The following is a 21,157-nucleotide window of genomic DNA, read 5'->3' as shown; positions in this document are numbered from 1 at the left end:
ATGTATAGCACATAAGCTGTAAAAGGTAAACATTTCTGACACTGTCATTGATCCATACCTGAGTGATTACGAAGTAAGCTAAGCAACTCAACTGAAAGGCCAGACTTTCCAAATTTTAGTCTGAACCAAATGAAAGGAAAAAAAAACAAGTCTAATGAAAAAAATCTCAATTTAAACCAAACCCTAGATTATCAAGTGATAGCATATTATGTACACCAACAATGTTGCAGTAATAAAGGCATAATATGTTAAAAGCATAGTTTAAGAATCTGAACTGGCACATGGTAATACTAATCCAAAATAGAGTAATAAAAAATGCATCCAGCATAATGAATAAGAAATGGTGCAATGGTATTCATTAGAAACTAAAGCTTATGAAATTTTTTTTTTAATATAACACATTTTTGGAAGACATTAAAATCTTAGATGTGTTTTTAAAAAGTGCTGCTGTATCATGACAAGTGCTAACATGACTGCCATTCAGGGAAAAAAGCTTTGTTAAATCTGCTTTATTTTTGTTTTTTTTCTTCTAAGCAACAGTAAATCTTGGTGGATAAAGATGGGATTACATGCTAGAAAGAATCCTGGGCCAGATACACATGCAGAACTTACTGTAGATACCCAAATCATAGCCATTAGTCTGACAGAATGCTCTCTGACACTGTATGTGTGATCTAACTGTATGTAAACAGGCTGGTTGCTAATTGGATTTTTGGTTTTTGGCCCATAAAATGCATCACCATCAGTTCATATCTTATCAGAAAAAAAACAAGGCGAAGAACCTCCAAAACAAAACAAAAAAAACCCAAACAAATTAAACTCAATTTTTTGGTGGTCCTTTGCAGCTATTCACATGATGATATCTGGAAATTGATATGAAATCTCAGAGGAATATGATTTGTTGACATAAGTAGCTATGAGGGTAAGGCTCCAGGGACTTACAGTGTGGTCATATATGTGAAAATCTGTTCCCGTCTGTCTCACACTTCTTCAGCAGACGTGATGCAATGGCCTTCACAGCCCTCATAGTCTCAGTGCAAGTTGGGTTGATCAGAGATTCAGGCAGGAGAAAGCCAAAGTATCCTGTGTCTCTCAACTCAAATGCAAACGCATAAGGGATCCCATTCCTATACGCCCAGTCGATAGAGCTGCCCGAGCTAACATCTGTGAGAAAGTTAGAAAAGCTTAGAACATTAATACCTGACACTAAGTTCTGTTTCATTTGCTAAACTTGAAAGATACCATAAAGAGAAGGAGCGCTACTCACACAGAGTTGTGGAGGCAGGTCCATATCTGTACTTCACTCCATAGGCAGAGTACAGGGCAGTCACTGCATTGTGAGCTGCTGACTCCTGGAAAGTGAAAGCAAAAGGACAGCATATCAGTGATATTGTCTATATGTATTCACAGTAGGATTTAATATCGGGTTGATTGGGTTAAATAACAAAGGAGCTTAGTAGATGGATAAAAAAATTAGTAGATTATTGGTTTATTATTAAGCAACAGGTGTCTCACCACACAGTTGAAGTTGGGGATGGTGGCATACTTGTAGGAATAGGGGTAAAGCAGCATTTGGGCATAGGCGTGGATGGATATGTATGCTTTGACACGCTTCTTGTGCTTGCGCAGGAACTTGGCGACGGCCTTGACTTCGGGTTCCGATTCAGGGAAGGGACCACAGTAGGTGTCATCACAGGGATGAGAGGAGGCACCTTCATCTGAGGAAGGAAAGGTTAGCAGGGGCTGCAGTCTTATCATCTAACCATTCCAGGATGCATTAAGCAACAGATCTGGATTTACAAATCTAATTTTTGCTCACATTTCTATCAGATCTTCAAAAATGAAAGAGGTTAGGCACTGTGATGTGGATTCATCATATTCTGGACCCAAAACCAGCTACAGTGACTATGCATGCATGGTGAAGACATAGAAAGAGATATTGTGGTAAAAACGTATGCAGACACAGATTGAAATCACCACGGTCACGTTATAATGCCAAGAATAACAGAAGCCAAAGACAATAAGGTTCTAAAATGCTTTACAGAAACACTGAACCCCCTGCCATGACCTACCAACAGAAATGAATGTTTCTGGATGCTGTGATGTTTGGGGCTCTGATAGGCACACTGTCCCTGTCTCTCCTTCAAACATACTACATTAGCATTTTTTGTGCTTACAACAGTGAACATCAGTGTAAGCGTCCTTGAATGATGTAAATGAGTGATTCAAAAATAAACATAAACCTGTTAACTAGACCTTGACTTGTTCTGAAAGGATTCACTCAGAGAAGAAAGAGCTCATTGAAAAAGATACCCAACTCAATAAAAAATGTATTTTTTATTTCAGGAATTTTGTAGAAGCAGCATCTGAAATAGGGTAAAATAAAGTCACTGATGTCCAGATAATTTATCTTGATTTAAGATTATTCACTTGTTTTAAGGAAAAAAATGAAAGATTTATTAATTCCCAATTTGTTGACCTCCAATTTTTTGCAGTGCACTTCTGCACACTAGACTACACTGACGTTTTCATATGAAAACCATCTCCAAATAAGTCGTGTCTATAATGAGTACAAATAATAGTCATCAGTATTAATAAGCAGTAGTCTTTTACTTAAGTATAAACTGAGGTCATGTCCATGTAACTGTTAAATCTATAATGTCTTATTTCCATGAGAGCAACATTTCTATGAGAAGCAAAATCAGTTTGTATAAATTCTCAAGCAGACAAATACTGTATGGTTGTTATTTCCCTGGATCTCCTTACTGTGAAACTAAATGAATAGTGCTGCCCTGGAATCATACTTTTTTTTCAATCATAAAAACTATTGTACAATACTGTGTATATTGTCAAGGATTTCAAAGTATGTGTTCTCAATGACAGTGGGTTTTCTTGAGAAAAAGCTCTGAATTAGACACCTACATAGCCAAATAATATGAGCTAATGTTTCTTTGAGGGTGTAACACATGGTCCTTCAATCTCTCTGTTTCCCCACTCACGTTACATCTCTATATGTCTGTCTGTACCACATAAATCTTTGCTGTTTTCTTAGAGCCCTCCTGGAGTGATGATGATTCAACCGAACCCCCCACAAGCCACTCATCAGACACAAAATGACATCAAACATAGATTTTTGGCACCACACAAATATTTTATCGACAGCTTATACCCATTAATAGACTGAAAAGACTACACCAGCAACAGACCACAGGCAGTGCCTTGCCAAGTTGCTGTGAGTGTGTGTGTGTGTGTGTGTGTGTGTGTGTGTGTGTGTGTGTGTGTGTGTGTGTGTGTGTGTGTGTGTGTGTGTGTGTGTGCGCGTGCGTGTGTGTTTATGTGTGTGTCCGGTTATCAAACTCACCACACCATTTCACTTTCCAGTTTCTGTTAGCATCCACTCCTCGACAATGGAACTTGTGATTTTTGGACCGTGTTTTCCTCCAGAACCGATCCTACAGGGAACATAAAAGAGACACTGTCATTGTATGTCCACTTACTGTAAGACTCATCAAACAAATGCAGTTATCTGCCATCTCCAAAATAATCCATCTGTCCCTCATTCAGCTCTAGTGAGTCTGTTGATAACAGTAGATATGGAGACAGTAGTTGAGGGGCATTTTTCACAGGCAGTATTTTCACTGAAGTATACATACTGTAGATACTCATAGAGATAAGTGCTGCATAATGACAAAAATTTCAATATCTCTCTCTATTGGGTTTTTCAATTACAGTATAAATTGTGATCCACTTGAACACAAAAATAGCAGTATACTGCCTTAAAATATTCAAAATCTTTGGGTAGGGGTGATGGGTTACCAGTTTTTATTCACAATATTGCACCTGAATAAAATAAAGGGGTTTCTCCACTGAGCACTGCATTCTGCAAAGTATCAGAATACTATCGGAAAATGTCTAAAAAGTAGCTTCCCCTCCAAGAAAACAATCAAAAATCCTGACTTATGCTGTTTGAAAATTAACGTCATCAACAGCAAGTTTTAGTCTGTATTGTGTATGTAGAAAGACCTACAGTACCGTGGTCCAGCTGAAATTATATCCATCCACATTGAAGACAGGCATGATGTAAAAGTTGAGCTGGTTGAGCAGTCGTCTCATGACAGAGTCATACTGGTATGAGTTGATGGCCTGTAATTGTAATATAAAACAGTATAATCATACAGCATACTAGACTGTTTTTTAACTCATGACATAGATCTAAACTGTTATCTAATAACATAATTACATGTGATTACTATGCATGCCTTGTTTTATCATTTTGTAAGCTTATGCATGTTCACTATCTCTGTTCTTTGAATGCACGACTATAGTGGCTTAATACTCAGACTGGTATAGATGAGGATTGGAGAGAGGAGATTGGGTACTCGTCTAATACAATTTATACCTGCTCTTTAATCAGACTCAGGCCAAGGTTAATATGCTTAAGCATTGAGCAAAGATAGCCCTCTGACCTCTAGTGGCCAACCTAAGTTACTACATCACAGTGAATTCATATTTCAGGGCATGTTTTTGGGATAGGTTTAGCATATCTTTGACTGTTTTCCCAAGTCAGATGTTTTCCCTTATTCATTTTTATGTAAATCTGTTTCTGATTTCCTGCTGCCTTTCCCTTCTTCCCTCCAATTCCTATTTTATCCTTCTTTGAAGAATTCCCCACTGAACTTGTAAATCCATGTAATGGCCTGGGGTGAATTAGTGATGTATTTTCATTTGCCTCTCTAAGATAAGTTATAACTAATCAATCATTTAAGGAAGAGTCTGCAAACAGAATGACTGCAGATTACAACAAATCATCGCTGTGTAAATCGTATGGTCCAGCAAACCTTAGACAAATGTAGCTTTAGAATGTGCATGTGCTATAGTGGCACATGTTATTTTCTCCTCTACATCCGTTCATTTGGTTACTAGAGATTAAAATATTTTTAGTATCTGACAGTTGAGGTTCATCTTGCAAGAATTCCTTAAATAGGGATGTGACTCAGTGCTTTAAATTGATATTCATATAGTTTCCTTTAATTACCTTAGCTTTTTAGCAGTCATTGTGTGTTGCAAATCCCACTCATTTGGCATCTAAGTAATATAAAATAAGCAATTAAAGATTATTGCAGTTAATGTCTGGTTCTGGTCCTGTACCTTCCTCACTTTGGAGGGTACTAACTTTGAGGGTGTAATGGAATTTGTGTAAACATCTGGGTCATGTTCAACATCTGAACAATAAATGGTATTCTTAAGTATTTGCATAACTGCACATGACAAGTGAACAGATGTTTACATTTTGTTGAAGGCCCCAGGGACTAAACGTCACAGACTGCTTGCTGCAGGCTATCATTCAGGCTACATTTGGGAAGGTATGTGTTGCTGTTAGGAGACTGTAGAAACTTGCAATGGTGTAAACAATGCATAACTTCAAACAATGTTGTAATTTCCAAATTTGTAGCCTAGAAAAACAGGGCTACCTCTTTGACAAACCACTGGCAGAAGGCAGGTCCGATCCACTCTCTAGCATGAACGCCACAGTCGATCCACACAGCTTTCTTCTGGGATCGACTTCTCTTTCCTAGCTGACAGGAGACAAGAACTGTCAGTTTCAGTGTGGCATGAGTATGCATGTGCATGCACTTGTGTGTTTCTTTGTGTGTTTGTTTTTTTAAATGTGTGTCTCCCGCCTTCTCTCCTACCTGAAGCACATACAGTGGTCTTCCCTCGTATGACTTTCCAATGGAGAACATGTCAACCAGGTCGGGGTGGGTTCGGTTCATTTCAAACATCCAGCTCTGGATCTTAAGGACAGAAAATAATGTAGAAGAGTGAATGTCATTCAAGGAATTTTATAAAGTTTTCAGGAATAATTATAATATTTCAAAGCTTAAGAGTGAAAACCTTCTAAAATACTGTACTGTTTTTGTGAGTGTATTTTGTAATGTATGTGTATATGCTCCTGTGCATGTGAAAGCATTTGTGTAGGGTTGTGTCTTTGCCTTCATGATGTGTCTGCATAGGCACACAGAGATACATGTGTGTATGTGTGCGTTTTACAGTGAAGGAGAGGATCAAAGCTAAGAGTACTAAAGATTTGTGTAGGCCCTGACAAATTCATGAACCAGGAGCATGATCGACCTGGAAAATTAAACACTCTACAGCTGTGAAGTCTCTGAAATGCGTATGTATGTGCAAGAGCATGAGGCTGTGGGAGAGAGACCTTTGGAATGGGGTAATCGGGACTTTGAGAGCACCTTAGAGAGGTTGTTTGTTTGCTTTGTGTGTGCATTAGATTAGGGAGCAGAGGTGAGAGATAGGTAGGCAGATGGTAGGCTTCACATCTACCTCTTCCAAAGAGTGGTAAACTTCGTAGTCATACTGAGACTCTGACCTCCGCCTGCGAGAGGAGCGATATCCTGTCTGCTTTTCAATTTCTTTCTGCAGATTGGAGATAAACACCCTGTGGATGGGAGAGGGGAAATCAGACAAACATTATTGACATGATGCCCAACCCCTGTAACATCCTTGTCCGTAACATTTAAACATGTGAATACTGTACAGTCATCTACTGGCATGCGTTCCCATGAGAATATTGTTGTGATACTTGGATTACTTGGATTTTTTAAAGACGTTCTTCTTTTGTACACATATTAGCACCTGTACTTTATAAAAACAATTTAACTAGTAACAAATGCCATTACTATTGTTCAATAAATCATTTATTAATGCTTTACAGTAATAGTAATAAACCATTAATAAAAACATTTGGGTTGCCAGGTCATGAAAAATTCCATGGGGTGGAGTATATATCCCCCTCTAGCATAACTCAGTCTGTTTTTTTAGCTCTGTAATTTATCTCAATGGATTATTACAAAGATAGAAAGTCATAACCCTTTATTCATACCTTACTAAAGTTTAAAGGGAAGTGAGTAAGCCAGTACCACAGAGTCTGACTTCATAATACGACATTAGGCCTGCACTTATTTTGTAAATGTTAGTACAGTACTGTACATTGTTCCACTACAATAATCCTGCAAGTCTGTCGTTTATTAATTTAATTCATGACTATTCAAATATTACACGAAATGTAAAAAATAGTATACCAAAGCAAAACACCCTGTATTAGTAGTTAAGAGAAAAAAGACAAAGTTATGATAGGGGAGGATAAAAAAATGTAAAAAGGATCTGTAACAAAACAATCTAAGATCAAAGATCTACTTCCTAGCTTTCTGAGCTTTCAACTCTCACAGTCTTCATTCATAAAATTTACCAATAACAACATTTAGGTTGCCAGGTTGTGAAATACCCTATAGGCCACTTGTCAGGTGTCATCATATGACTGAAGTATGAAACTTTGGTGACAAGCGACACATAACAAGTGGCCAATGGGATGTTTCACAACCTGGAAACCCAAATGTTATTACTGCTGAATTACTTATTACTCATCTACTAAGTATTGATACATGATTTTATTGTCCTTAATAAAGCCCTTTAGTTGCCGCTTACAAACTCTTTAAAAAACATGGCTTATCAGATAGTGGTTCCCATATACTTAACCTTAAAAGCATGTGAAATTAGCACTGATTTGGCCAGTAGTGTAGTTCTAAATTTCTGTATATCCTAAAAATCTGATGGAGTTTGTAAACAAAATTTCCTTGCTGTTACAGCTTGACATTTGCCTATACAAGTGATAAGGGAGAACATAAAATTTACAGATATACCCATTTAATCATTTGTAACAGTGGGTCCCTGTTTGACTGTAGTGTCACTGCATAGTAACTGAAGGTAATATATTTGCTGAGTGTTAAAAGGGGTAACATGAAGTGCTGGTTCAGTGGCCCTGGATTTATTGTTTACTCATTCCTAATGCCAATACAGCTGCTCTCAAGCATCCTGTTCTTTTCCAACGTCCAAACCAGATTTCCACATCAGTACTCACTCTGTTTGATGCCACTGCTGTCTATCAATAAATAAAATATGTTGAAAATGACCGTAAACCATAATGATCGCCGTCATTATCTATTTAAAGACTTGTCTCCTGTATGATCAGACCCTACGCCTCCTCACTTCCCTCTCCAACCAAAAACAGATGATTGGATGTCTTTTCACAGCAGCTATGTTGGCAGCCAGATCTCCCAAAATACAGTTCTTCATAAGGTCCTTACATATACATTTCTATCAATAACATTAAAAAAGCTAGGTTATTTCCCTGTGAATAAAATTAGATGTCAGACTTCTCAAAACTTCAGGCTCAAAACCTCAACCGCCTGCCAAAGACTGTGTTCCCTGCAGTGTAAACCATTTTCCGAATACATCTTCAGTCAATCAACAGAGAGTAGAAAAAAAACTCATCCTCAAATCTGCAATTCCACCCTTAGGACAGAGATGACAATGGAATTCGTTCTAGCTGGGGCCTCTTTTGATAAAACTACATCATTTCAACGTTAATTTTGATGAAGGATCGGGTAGAGAGTTGAAAGGGTTGCTTTTTGGAGCAGATTGGGAGCAGGGCTCTGATGTACTATGTGTGTCCCGGCTTTGAGGGAGTATGAGGTCTTTTGCATGCCGACTCTGGCCGACTCTGCATGTCCAAACCATATATTCTGGCTAGGGAAAGCCAAGGATAATTGCAATGCCCAGCAGATGTATCTCTGGGTGTTGAAACTTTGCTAACAAGATCACCCCATATGTGAGAGTACACAAATCAGCATGCATATGTACTGTAGTATGTCTCTATATCAATGGCTTGTGGTCTTTCCAGCCTTACCGATAATCAATATGTTTCTGCTTTAAGCGAGCATGTAGGCCTCGTGTGTTGTTGCATTTTACATGAACATCCACAGTGGCATTGTGACAGATCAGAGAAACACTGTTGGGCTGCCAAAAGTCCACCTAAAGAAACACAACAAAGATATTAGATCAAGAGTTACTTTGACACAGACACCCAGCAGGATTTTATAATGAAAGATAGAAGTGGGAGATATGTATGAAATCCTCCTATGTATTTTTACATCACAATATATCAGTATATATTATTTCAAAATGTAAGAAAAAAATCCCTTGAGATGAACCATCTAATTTTTCGATGGGATGACATTAGCAGTCAATTAAGTACAAAAATAAAGTTAAAAAGGAAAAAAAATTAAAAAATATATATAATATATCAGGATATAATAAGTATTCTGGAAAATCAATTGAGAAACTGTAAAATAGACAGAAAAGAATGTCTAATTTTGGCTGATCCAGTAAATAAATACTCAATGAATTTAACTGATAGCAAACATTGAAATGACACTGACAATAATCTATATTGAATGTGGATCTGTTATGTTCTGAAACCTGAACCAATTAACAAGGTCAGTATTGGCGCAAGTACTGATCTGGCAGATTGCTGTTACCCAGGACTGACATCTTTACTCTTTACACCCAAAACCATAGCGAAAATAAGTCTTGGACTCGACAAACTTAAAAACTAAACTTAACTATAGAGTTAAGAGCATACAGTTCAGAAAAAGAATTGACTGGTGGGTTTTTAAAACAGTGTCAAACATTTGGCGGTAATTGTTTTTGTAAGACCTGGACAGCTTAACATTCCTCTCGTCTCTACCCTCAAGTGATGAAGCAAATCAGGGGAATGCTGATGATTCTACAGCGTTAATGAGGCAAAACATACTCCGACTTGTCCCATTAACCAGCAGCAAAAGAGTCTCCCTCTGCTTCCCTCTCTACTGTTTGACCTCATATTAACAACAAATATCCTGTCTTTCAGCACTTGTTATCAGGCCGTGATAATCGGGTCTGTTAGCTTTAGCTGAAACGGACAGCCCATTGGCTAAACATGCTGGCCAACCAAATAAACACAGACATCATGTGGTAACTCTGGTAAAATAACAGACAGAGGAAGAGAAACTAAAAGAAAGACCAAAAGAGTATTTTTAAGCAAACAGGAAAGCACTGATCTACAAATGATACACACAGCAGTCACTACAAAGAGATCGAGAATACTGTATATTCTGGAAGTTCACATGTCTGTATTTGCAAACATATGTGAACGTCTTCAGCTGGCTTTAATTTGCAGCATGGGGGCAGAGACATGCAGGCTGGCACACATGGTTGGTAATGTGTCAATTGGTTTAATGGTTTACAGAATGCATACCAGATTAATTTAACTTTCTTTAAAGCCAAAGGCGTAGAGAACCCTCAGCTGGAATGTTTGCTTCCCTCAAGTATAAACCACTCTCTACTGCTGCACTTTTATGGCATTTCCAAATGGTTAAGTGCCCCAAATGTTTCAGCAGTGCTCCTCTGTTAGCCAAACAAATCCAAAACATATATGCCTAAAAGCCACTGAAACATCTCTGATCAGATAATGCGACTCCTCAATAACAGTTCTCTTAATTTAAAATTTTATAGCTGTATTTATGAGCCCTAAAAATGCATTCTTTGTCCGCTTTATAAATCTTTCATCTCTTGACTGTGATTTTTCTTTTTTTTTTGTGAGTGTGTCTGTGTCTACAGGCTACGTATTGAATTTGCGTTGTTTTGGTTGGGCATGGGCAGAACAAGAAAGGAAAAGTTATAAAAGTTATAGTTCTATAAAATGAGCTGGGTTTGTCCTTTAGGGCAAGGCCAAGTGTTTATATGTCAAGTAAAAGAAAACAGGTTTAACAAAGTAAACAATTTTTATTGAATATGTATTATAGGTCTAACCACTGAATTTTTCTTTTCAATCTCATCAGCTGTTTGACATGTTTCACAGCCTGATATTGGACGTTCTTATATAAAAACTTTTAAAGGAGCAGTTCAATAGTTTTGGGAAATATGCTAATTCACTTTCTTTCTGAGAGTTAGAAGCAGCTAGCAGCCAGTTATCTTAGCTTACCATAAAGACTGAAAACAGGTGGAAACAGCTAGTTTGGCTTAGTCCAAAGCTAACAAAATTGGCCTGCTGTTATAAACTATTCCATTAACAATGCTGTAAAGAACTTCGTAGAAACATAGGTCATGGCTCAAGAAGTGAGGATGAACTGAGTAAAGAGAAAATTCACCCAATACAAATTCAATGTTTATTCTTATAATACTGTATAGCTCAGTTTAAACGTAGATTTTAAGACTCTCCTCCAAGACCAAAACTGTAATGATGAAGTCATCTATAGACAAATGCTGAAACCCCTCCAAAGACAATAATAACGTAATAATTCATAGGACACAATGACAGCAGCCATGGGGATTTTACTAAGAAATTATTAATCTGTTTCACAGATTTAATCCTTCTAGCATGTCAGACAATACTTCTACAGCATGAACCCAGAGAGACAGTCACAGTCAATTTAGTCACTGAAACAATTAGCTGTTTAGGCGATTAGCAAGTGTTTTGATAATCCATTAATTGGTAAAGTCATTTTTCAAGCAAAATACCAGATATTAACTAATTCCAGCTGTTCAACTGTAATGAGCTTTTCTTTGCCGTATGTAATAATAAATAGAACATCTTTAGATTTTGGTGTGATTGTCAGATAAAACAAGCACTTTGATCATCTTGTGATTTAGGAAACGATAATCATCTAAAATTATAAAATTATTATAGGCAATAGCTTGTGTCCCATTTTAGGAATCATAAACATGTTCTCCATAAAGTGAAGTGGAAATGGAGCACAAAAGTAATTATTAACTTTTTATTAAAAGGTAGAAATACCTTATCTTGACGGTACATAGCTTTGGTAAAGGTGTTTGCTCTACTGGGTGCATTCAGGAGCTGTTGTGCCCCCCCGGGGCTGCACAAAAGTCTGACAGTGTGTCCAGGACTGTGAGGTTTAGTTTTAACATGTGTTACCTGTTTATGCAGCTCGTTTCTGTAGAGCAGACTCTGTTCAATCATGGTGGCTTTTTCAACTCATGCAATCTACCATTTAGGTTATCCTAAATTTTAGAATGACCTACGTACCAGTTGTTTGGAACAGCAAAGGCAAAAGCTGTCACAGTGACAGCACAGGTTAAATGTTATGTCAGTCAACCATAGAGTGTAGTCAAAAAATCTTGTATTATTTTTTGAAGTGTATTATATTTGGATTGACGATGGAACTGATTCTTGATTCTTTTGCATTAAGTGTACAGTATTTATTTATTATTTGACCTCAAGGCTTGGCAGAGGCTGAAAACTCCGACTCTGGCACCGGAGGCAAGGCAGTGTGGCTTTTCTACTGAAAACACATATCCACAGCTGTCCAACAAGTAGCTCCCACTGCCTCAGTTGGGTTTGGAGCACCTCATCCCGCTGCCCTTCCATATGTAAAACTCACATCAGCAGCCTGGCTCTTGCCTTGTTTCCCTCACCAAAAATCATATACATTAACTGAGTCCTCTCCCTGCTCTTCTATTCTTTCCCTGCTTAGAGCTGTGGTGGTCCTGGATCACTTGACCTGAACTTGGACAGATGCCTTTCAAATATGCTATTCCAAGCTGAAACTGACCATGCTGCCATGGTGTCATAGCCATGATTTTAGACATTTGCCCCACAGAAATTTTCTAAATTGTATTAATTACTTGGAGTTTTTGTCTTTTATTTATTCAATTAGCTGTTGAATTACATTTTGTGCAAGTTTTATTTAAATTAAACAGTTCATTCAAGGAACTTTCTCTGAAAATCATTAACTGCGTAAAAACTCATCACACCTACACGAAATCTTGGTTGACTATCCCAGAGCTTTGTCTCTATCTTCCCTATAGTTAACACCAGATTACAAAGGTCTTTCTAGCAAACTTCCAAAGAAATTATGAGGAACCATAAAATAAAGATTTGAGATGCAGTTGAAAGTGTAAAAATGTTGGAATCAACCTAAAAAATGTGTATGTTGTGTGTGTAACTTCTTTTAATGCAAACCTAGGAGGTTGCTAAAATCCCCAAATTCCAAGAAAATAATACAGAAGATATAAACAGAGTCCTCAGTAGCAGCTACAGCCCTTCATTGCCAGCTATTTTATTATGATAAAAATGGATGAATTACACCTACTCTCCTTAACTATTAGAATTAAAGGGATAGTTCTGAATTTTTTATATACTGGGCTATAATTTACCTGCTGGTGGTGGTATTCAAGCATGGATATTTGGTCAGTCTATGGACAGCGTGGACAGAGATATCCCAGCTTGGATAGTCAGTTTGATTTAAAATGTTTTGTCAACTTGCCTGTCCACGGGATGGACAGATGGAACTAATGTCCAAGCGTCAGTATTGCTACGCTACCAGTGATTAACTCACACAACTGGTGTCAAAATATATTAATTATTCCATTAAGGATTAAAACACTGTGGTTTAGCATTGATGTTAAATTAAGAGATTTACAAATAAATTCACCAAATCACTTCTGTTTTTCATATATATCCTGATTAATTTTCAAAAAGGAAAAAAAAGATACACTACAGGACTCTCTTCCAAATACTGACAGACTTATTTATTGATTTAGACAAAGAATCACATAAGTCTGCCTCATTTAAGATCTCTTGGGTTCTTCCCTCTTCTCGTTATGTTTTTTGCCATCTTTGATCTACTAGTCATTAGTTATTACTTTAAATGATCACCAGTATCACACTAATATTCACAAATATGCTTTGATCTCTCAAAAGCACAACTGCTCTTAATGTACCGTTCAATTGCAGATAGATTATAATAAAGGAAAAACTGATTTTAAGTTCAATCAACTGTTCAATCAATTATTCAAACAAGTTCTTAGACTATTCGTCAAACAAGAATTTCTTCTGTTGAGGGCAGGCCAAGAATTGCATCATGCTTTTTATGCTTTATAAATAATCGTTGCTGTGTATTTGCAAATTAAAACAATGTGCAAAGGAAGGTCATATATGCTCTTGAGACAGATGGGTAATTACTCTCAAATGAGTTTGGGAAGAGAGGAAAGGCCTTTTTATCCTCCTGGGTTTCCCCCCTATTTTCAGTATCTTTGAAACACATGCTCATATAGTTTTTTAACCAAGCATTCAATCCCATAATGAAAAAAATCTTGTGTATTTTCCAGTATTTTTCTCTCAGGGTTTCCTATTGAAATGAACACAGAGCATCCTATCAACAGTATCTCAGTCTCGCAGACAGGGAAAATGTCCTGACTGTGACAGATGACTGCACTCGGCTGCTCGCTGTCTCTCTGTTTTGCTTATCGCTGTCCCCAGCCCTGTCACATCAAGCGCCCTTTTAACACCAGCGTCACGCCTCACTCTCTCTGTGACTCCTGTTCAAGTGTCATAGAAGGACCACTGGGGGACTACAGGCTGGTATGAGCAGAATAATAACAGATATTACACTTTTAATATGGCATTTCAGAAAAAAACAAGTCAATACAAAATAGATTTTGAAGTCAAAATATTCAAAATACTGTGTGATGGCTGTGTAATAAGATGTTACTGGATCACACATAAATGTATAATATGGCAGAATACATTTAGTAGTGAGCATATGTGTGGATGAAATATAAGAAAAAATAAGTGCAAACCTTCATATTTGCCAGAATTTTCTTGAGCACTTCGACTTCCTCATCATTACTCGGAGTTATTCTGAAGACTTGATCACTGTAAAAACAACAGAGCTCTTGTAAGTGTTGGCTTACAAGTGGGATCAAAGTGCCCCAAAGGGTTTTTATGCTGCTAAAATTCACTGTAACAGGCCTTGGATCCATTTTCACTAAGTGCACATCATTTCAAAAACATCTGGGCCATTGCGTCCCCGGTAATGCATGCACCTTTTGTGCTGATTGAAGGTGACTCTTATAATAGCAGATGTCTGATGGTGAAATGGGTGGTTCCTCTTTTAGAGTACTATGGATGACAGGGTCAAACCCCAGTCAAAAAATCTGTGAGACATCATTATAGGATTATATTTCATAATTTCCAGCTCTGCAGTTAGCACCTGGAAATATTCTTTGGTGGAAACAGTAACAGCAGCTGTTTCACATTTCATGCTGTAAATATATCTATCATATACGGATACTGTGTAGATGGTTGTGGAAATCACCTGCTAATATAGAACACATAATAAATTGAACTTTTTCTTGAGTAGGAGAAATAAAAATTTTGAATTGTCAATTAAATTAATGTGTTTGCCAACACCTAAATATAATGTCTAATCTAATGAAATAAAGTCTCTTTATTCAGAAAAAGTAAATCATTTATGAATATAATACTATAAAGTGAAAGGTAAGACACTGTGCAATGTGTTAGGGTTAGATAAAACAATTGACAGGACAAGACCAAATGAGATTTAAAATAAAGCTCTAGTACTGTATTTAAATGTCTGTGGTCAGATTAAAAAGAAACCACCACCTCTTTGCTGATTTTGAGTACTTCATTCAATTTTCTAAATCAAGAATCAAGGAGAATTTATTTTTGAATTAATTTTAATCAAGTAAAGAATAAGTTAAGTATTTATTCTAATATGCAGTTAGTAAAATTTGTTGTAATTCAATAGTTATGTTATACTTCTTATGTGAATCTTGTCAGATAATGAAAAACTGGAAGCAGACAGAGAAGCTTGAGAGCCTTTTGAACTGAATTTGCAAACCACATCTTTTGTATTACCTTACTACAGAACAAAGTCACTCTTTATTCTCATCGTGAATATTACATAGTGTTGCTTTTACACTGCAGATCAAAGTTTCTGGGGTTTACCTTAAAATTATCATGCTGCCAATAATTCATTACAGTCTCATAATTATAGTCTCTCTTAGTTCCCCTGGTTATCTGTCTGTCTGCCTGTTCTTTCTGTGTCCACTTTCCTGTCTCTCTCTCTGGGTGTCTTCTTCTTTCATGTTTTTTTCTTCTGCCAAAAAGCTCTTTTTTACAGTGTGTCACACAGGAAGCTGGGCCCCCTGAACAAAGGTGGCAGCAGGCCACTCTAAGGTTTGGGGAACAAAAGGACCAGGGCGCCCAACGTGAGCGGCCACCCCATTTCAGTGACCACAACACACTGCCGTTTCCCTGGCAACGGCAATGATAGAAGATGAACAGGCATAGGTAGTGAGTAGTTTTTGGAGGTAAAAATATTGTTAGCAGAGGAATGGAATGGGGGAAAATGATTAAAATTACGACAGTCAGTACCCTGAACCAAGACAGATTTTGGACTTAAAAAACAAACTTGTAGTATAACATATTCTCTCTGTCTGAAGCATCAGAGAAATACACTTTCACATATTTTCAATCAATCTTCACTAACGTAAGTAAGCACAGCTTGTTTTTTGTTGTTACCAGAGGACACAGTACCACAATGGAGTACCATACACAGCCCCCTGAGAAAATGAACTGGCATCCCAAAGCTCTACTGTAGCCCGTACTGAACCATTTTCTTCATCTTTTAGTCAAAGATGACAGCCTTTTTTTTTTTTGCAGTACTGGCCTGACAGTTTCCTTTTGCTTTGCATCTACCACCTACAGGGCTTTCTAGACTTATCCCTGATTTCTAAGTGAAACAGGGCTCCCCCACAGCATTGCATATTGTGACTTTTTGTGTCAAACCAGAAGGGTGTGAGGTGCGCAATTTTTGGAACACATCCAAAATATATGTTGTCTGAGACAGAGGAGGAGGGGGTTTCCAGCAGAGGTGGTCTCCCTCTGCCTCTGCTAAATTACATCAAGAGACCATAAATACTTTTACATGCTGGACTTATGCTTTCTATATGCTTACCCAAATTCCTATAGGTGCCCGGCCCTAGATGGTCCCATTGAAGATGTCTATTTGCCCAGTTGCTCCCCAAATTTAACATCCAAGGTCAAATCCTTAGTGTAGTTACTTTTAGTGTCTAGGTGAAATGGTGTGGGCCCCACATTCAGCCTCATAAACATATAGACCCTGATGTACCAGGGCTTTTGTCAAATTTTCTCAGAAATGTATTTCTTAGAATTATAGAAACACATGGCTAAAAAAAAAGGATAGTTTGGAGTTGCTGCCATCTTACAACTACGGTTTTTTTAAAATTAAAACTCTGAGCAGCCTGACAGGCTACTTATTTTTGCAAGCATTCCCGATGTCATCTGTGCCTATTGTGAGCAATTTGACCGCCTCTGCAGTACACCGTAACAGATAGTCTTATCCAAATGCCATCAGAAAACTAGAAGTCTGGAAAGAATATGGAGTAAACTAAAAATACTATGTTATGTCTCAAACAGGAAATAAGTCCCAAAACGATGAGGAAGAGCATAAAGACTTTCTTTGTTCATCCTCTCTACTCTCAACATAAGATAGACCCCGTCTCTTGATGTAAAGAACTTGGCAGACAACTTGTGACAGCGACACTGCGCTTTTCCTGCAGTCTCAGCTCTCTCAACATGAATGAGAACCCCACTGGCCCATGCCCGGGCTCTCATGTGCCCTAGAAATGAATGGGGGTCTTTACTCACCCTGCATAGCGGTTGTTGTAGAGGTAGGCACCGACGGGACATAGCACGTTACTGCAGATTATCACACAAGCCAGTAAAACGGAGGCGCGAAATGCGCTCCCATGGTCCAGTGCCATCCTTGGCCAGCACATCAAAGAAGAAAGACAACGATTAGGATGCTTTGCAGGATGCACGCCAATTTATCAGAAAAAAAGAAGAAGTCAAAAGACTCGGTCCAGCGCACCGGCAGCAGATTGGCAAACTCACTTATTTTGTCGCGGTGCACTCTCGTGTAGTTCTCCTTCTGACACAGAAGGTGTAAAAGGTGGGAAAGTCGGTCACCTGGCACAAGGCAAGTATTTACCACCTCTTTGAAGCTCCGGAGGGAATTACAGGGTAGCAGCAGCTCTTTTTAAAATGAGGAGGACCTGAGTCACGTGGCCCGGTGTCGGCGAAGTTGGTAACTGGATCCGCACTGTGCGCTTAGGGGATCACTTATAGTGTTTCGTGGACACATATACATATTTTTTTTTTTTTCCAATGGCATATCAAGTGTCTCGACGTTTTAAGTTGATGCATAAAGTTTTCTGTAGAGACATGAACTGTATCAAGTAACTCATCTTTATCACCTCAGAACAACAGACTTATTCTTCCAGTGTGCTCCGCTCAGGTCCTTTGAAGAAGACACTCAGCTCTTGTTTTGATAAAAAATCTGAGTGCTGCCGTGCCACTGTCAAATGTGATGTGCTGTCCACTAGTCCATCGTTATGCAAACGGTGCACATTTAGTTTAGATGTAGCTGTCGTCTACACATTGGTGATTGCATTTTTCTAATGAATTTTTGGCATAAATTTGATGTCCCAATGAACACCCTGTTAAATTGCTATCATGTGCCTTTAGGTTGAAATAACGCCTAATACTGCTAAAGAAATGCACGCCCCACGTGGATAAGAAGAAGATAATAAAAGCACAGGATAATAAGAGTATTGTTTGCTCATTCAGACTTTAAGAGTGCATTGAGCTCCTGAATCCTTAGCTTCCCATTCACTTATAGCTCTATACCCTAAAGCCAGTGTGATGACAAACTACCAGCTCTGTCAGTGCCTTGGCCTGGCTCCACCAGGGATCCCTCTGTGGAGCTTTAGGTGGCTGTCCCTGTTATTCTAAGCTCTCTGTGCCTCCGTTTGATCCTCTACTTATCACCCAACACAGTGATTAAATGTCTAAGTCAACTGCCAGCCTTTTCCTTTTGTGATTGCATGGCAGCAGCACATTTTTCACATGCTTCTGTCCAGTGTCAACAGTGCGCCACCTGTTTTACACCCAATTACTGTACAACAGACCCCAAACGCACTCTACTCTCCTCAACCCCCATCCCACACAAACAGACATTACAGTAGACAGGACTGAAATGCTGTTTGACAACACCCCCTTGAATGAACAAGAGGTAGAGAAGTGGAATTAGGGACTTAATTATACAGCGGAGATAATGATACAGAACACGTGCACAAATTCAGCATAACAATAAACAGCGTGATTACTTCAGGATGGGATTAAGGTAGCAGTGGGCTTATCTGCTCTTGTATTCACTTCAGATATCTTTCAAGGTTTAAAGATGGCCCAAACTTGAGACTAATCATAATAATAACAAAATAATAATAGTCTAATAAATAATAGTCTTTGTGTGCTTGATGTGATTTAAGACACCACAGTAAGATACTAATACATTTCATAAATCTACTTTCACTCTCATTTAGAATATAATAGATTGAAGAAAATAGGCATGCACTAGCATGGTATCCTGCAATATACACTCCAAATCAATCACAGAAACTCAGTATAAAGGTGTGGAGTTTGGAGTTGGAGAAAATGTATAAAGTAGATGTTTTGAGTCCACCTGTTCTGCGCTAGATAGCTCTAACATATACTCCTAGTGTACCATGTGCATTTTTCTATCCTACTTTATCCTCAAATTTGATACATGACTAATTTTGTTAGAATTGCAATAAACCTCATTTTAAACTAATGATAATTTTCAGAGGTCCACTATTGAATATGATGCATTACTTCTGTCTTGCCCCAAATGTAAAACACGGTTAAATACGATGGATTTTCACATCTGTCTTCATACCCATCTATTTAGTGTTGAGAGTATTTTTGAGCAGCACTGCCCTCCCAAATCCTGAATAAGTCTATTTGGATTTCTGTTCTGTTCTGAAGTTTTGTTTGCTCACAAGAGTGCTAACAGAGAGTCAGACCTTTATTGGATGCAACTGACCCCAAACATAAGTACCATCACTGTGTGGGATAGCACACTGTATGTTTCTTTTGTCTGTGAATGACTTTTTTTTTTACAAACAAAAGTTCATGCACAGCCCGTTAAACATCCTAAACAACAACTAACAATGCTTTGTGGTCATTTCTGTATTTTGTCACATTCAGTAAATGTGCAATTCCATTTTGTGGCAAAGAGATAGGTTACCACAACATTACTTTTCTAACTAAAAAAGGTTTTAATAAGATCAGAAGAAAATAAAAAAATATTAAATAAAAGGAAAGAAATACTAGATTTTGTGGGAGTAAAGCCAGTGTCAAAAAACCCGAAGGGTTAAAGCCATATTAGTTCCTTCTTTTCTCCACAGAGGTGAGAAGCACCTGATCAACACATCAAAGCTGCGCCAGACTGAATACATCTTTAGTTTAAACGCCATAAAAATCCTTGTCTTTCCTGGAAAATTTAATCAAAACTTAAATGTACCAAGGTTTAAAGAGGGGTTTACTGACAGAGCTACTTTAAAAAAATAACATGAACCCAGAAACTGAAGTGTTTTTGACCACTGGGACAGTGGCACACAGAGGCATATTCATAAAATGCTTGCTTTGCATTCCGCGTACATCATGTTCCAGGACTTGTGAGAAGAGTGAAAATGCTTGCATGTAAACGTTTTTATGTCGGTTGGTCATTTAAGCGTGACGTGTTCGGCGCTGAGACGTAGGTTGAGGGCACTGCCGCAGGTGCTCCGGGAGTCAGTGTGGTGGTCTCAGTGTTGTTTTTAACACACAGACCTGGGCATGTTGTACTGCTTTGGGCTGTGGTCTGCGGGAAGGTGAGGAACCAATCATCTGTCTTTGAGCTAAGTCTAATACTTGGCAATCTTAGAATGGCACAGAGGGCCAGTACATCGCCATGTTCCTCCCTGAGTCTCAAACTCTGCTGAGGTGTGTGAATGAACTCTTTGATGAGTACGCAGTCTAAGAGAGAGGCTTGCACTGGTTGTGGTGGTGATGAGGGGGGTTCTGGTCAAACTTTGGGGCTAACTGCAGCTCTTTGTGATGTAAAATGACCCTGAGCAGAGCTGTGAGTGCACATCTATGACCTTTTGAACCTGAGGGGAGAAGTGAAAGAAAGAGGTTGGTGGGAGTTAATGATGGTACTCAGTCTGGGAAGCAGCACAAAGTGGGCCACTTGGGAGCCAAAAAAAAATGTCACTCTCACGGTCACTGAAGAATTTAAGGGAAAATAATCTCAATGACAAAGACTCTGAGATTTGCGTTTAATTAATGATCACCAGCCTGCAGACCAACCACTCTGTGCTCAAGCAGTCTTCAATCATCATGTGACAAATAGGGAGATGAAACATGAACTATACTAAGCTCAGACATCTGCAACCACAGACCTCCATCTGTGAAGCACAAGGACTTCCTTACAGTGACAGAAATCATTGAAGTTGAGACTAAGAGGGAAAATACATAACAAAGGGCCTTGACATCAGAGCATAGTGGTTAGAG

The 21,157-nt window shown here is 38.3% G+C and overlaps 1 protein-coding gene across 2 annotated transcripts; it reads right to left on the bottom strand.

Moving 5' to 3' along the window:
• Nucleotides 1-34: 34 nt before the first annotated feature.
• Nucleotides 35-17,505, bottom strand: cpa6 (carboxypeptidase A6). Of its 2 annotated transcripts, XM_040127229.1 has the most exons (11): nt 17,390-17,505; nt 14,494-14,569; nt 8,762-8,886; nt 6,340-6,454; nt 5,694-5,795; nt 5,472-5,576; nt 4,033-4,143; nt 3,362-3,452; nt 1,516-1,718; nt 1,268-1,352; nt 35-1,164 (listed from the first exon to the last, which is right to left on the bottom strand). In XM_040127229.1, exons 1-11 carry the CDS (start codon nt 17,503-17,505, stop codon nt 950-952), a joined length of 1,344 nt encoding a protein of 447 aa, XP_039983163.1. In that variant the 3' UTR covers nt 35-949. The 2 variants fall into 2 exon arrangements, with proteins under 2 accessions (XP_039983163.1, XP_039983164.1); XM_040127230.1 differs by lacking the exons at nt 14,494-14,569; nt 17,390-17,505 and adding an exon at nt 9,668-9,739.
• Between the last annotated feature and the right edge of the window lie 3,652 nt (nt 17,506-21,157).

The sequence above is a fragment of the Xiphias gladius genome, chromosome 5 (genome assembly GCF_016859285.1).
Source record: "Xiphias gladius isolate SHS-SW01 ecotype Sanya breed wild chromosome 5, ASM1685928v1, whole genome shotgun sequence".
Classification (NCBI taxonomy): Eukaryota; Metazoa; Chordata; class Actinopteri; order Istiophoriformes; family Xiphiidae; genus Xiphias; species Xiphias gladius.
This window is presented reverse-complemented; position numbering and strand designations above follow the sequence as displayed.

Coding starts and splice junctions, on each gene's coding strand:
- cpa6 (XM_040127229.1), bottom strand. CDS start 17,505: ATGGCACTGGACCATGGGAGCGCATTTCGCGCCTCCGTTTTACTGGCT. Junction 14,570..17,389: donor TACAACAACCGCTATGCAGG/GTGAGTAAAGAC, acceptor TTGTTTTTACAG/TGATCAAGTCTTCAGAATAA. Junction 1,719..3,361: donor CTGGAAAGTGAAATGGTGTG/GTGAGTTTGATA, acceptor TTCCTTCCTCAG/ATGAAGGTGCCTCCTCTCAT.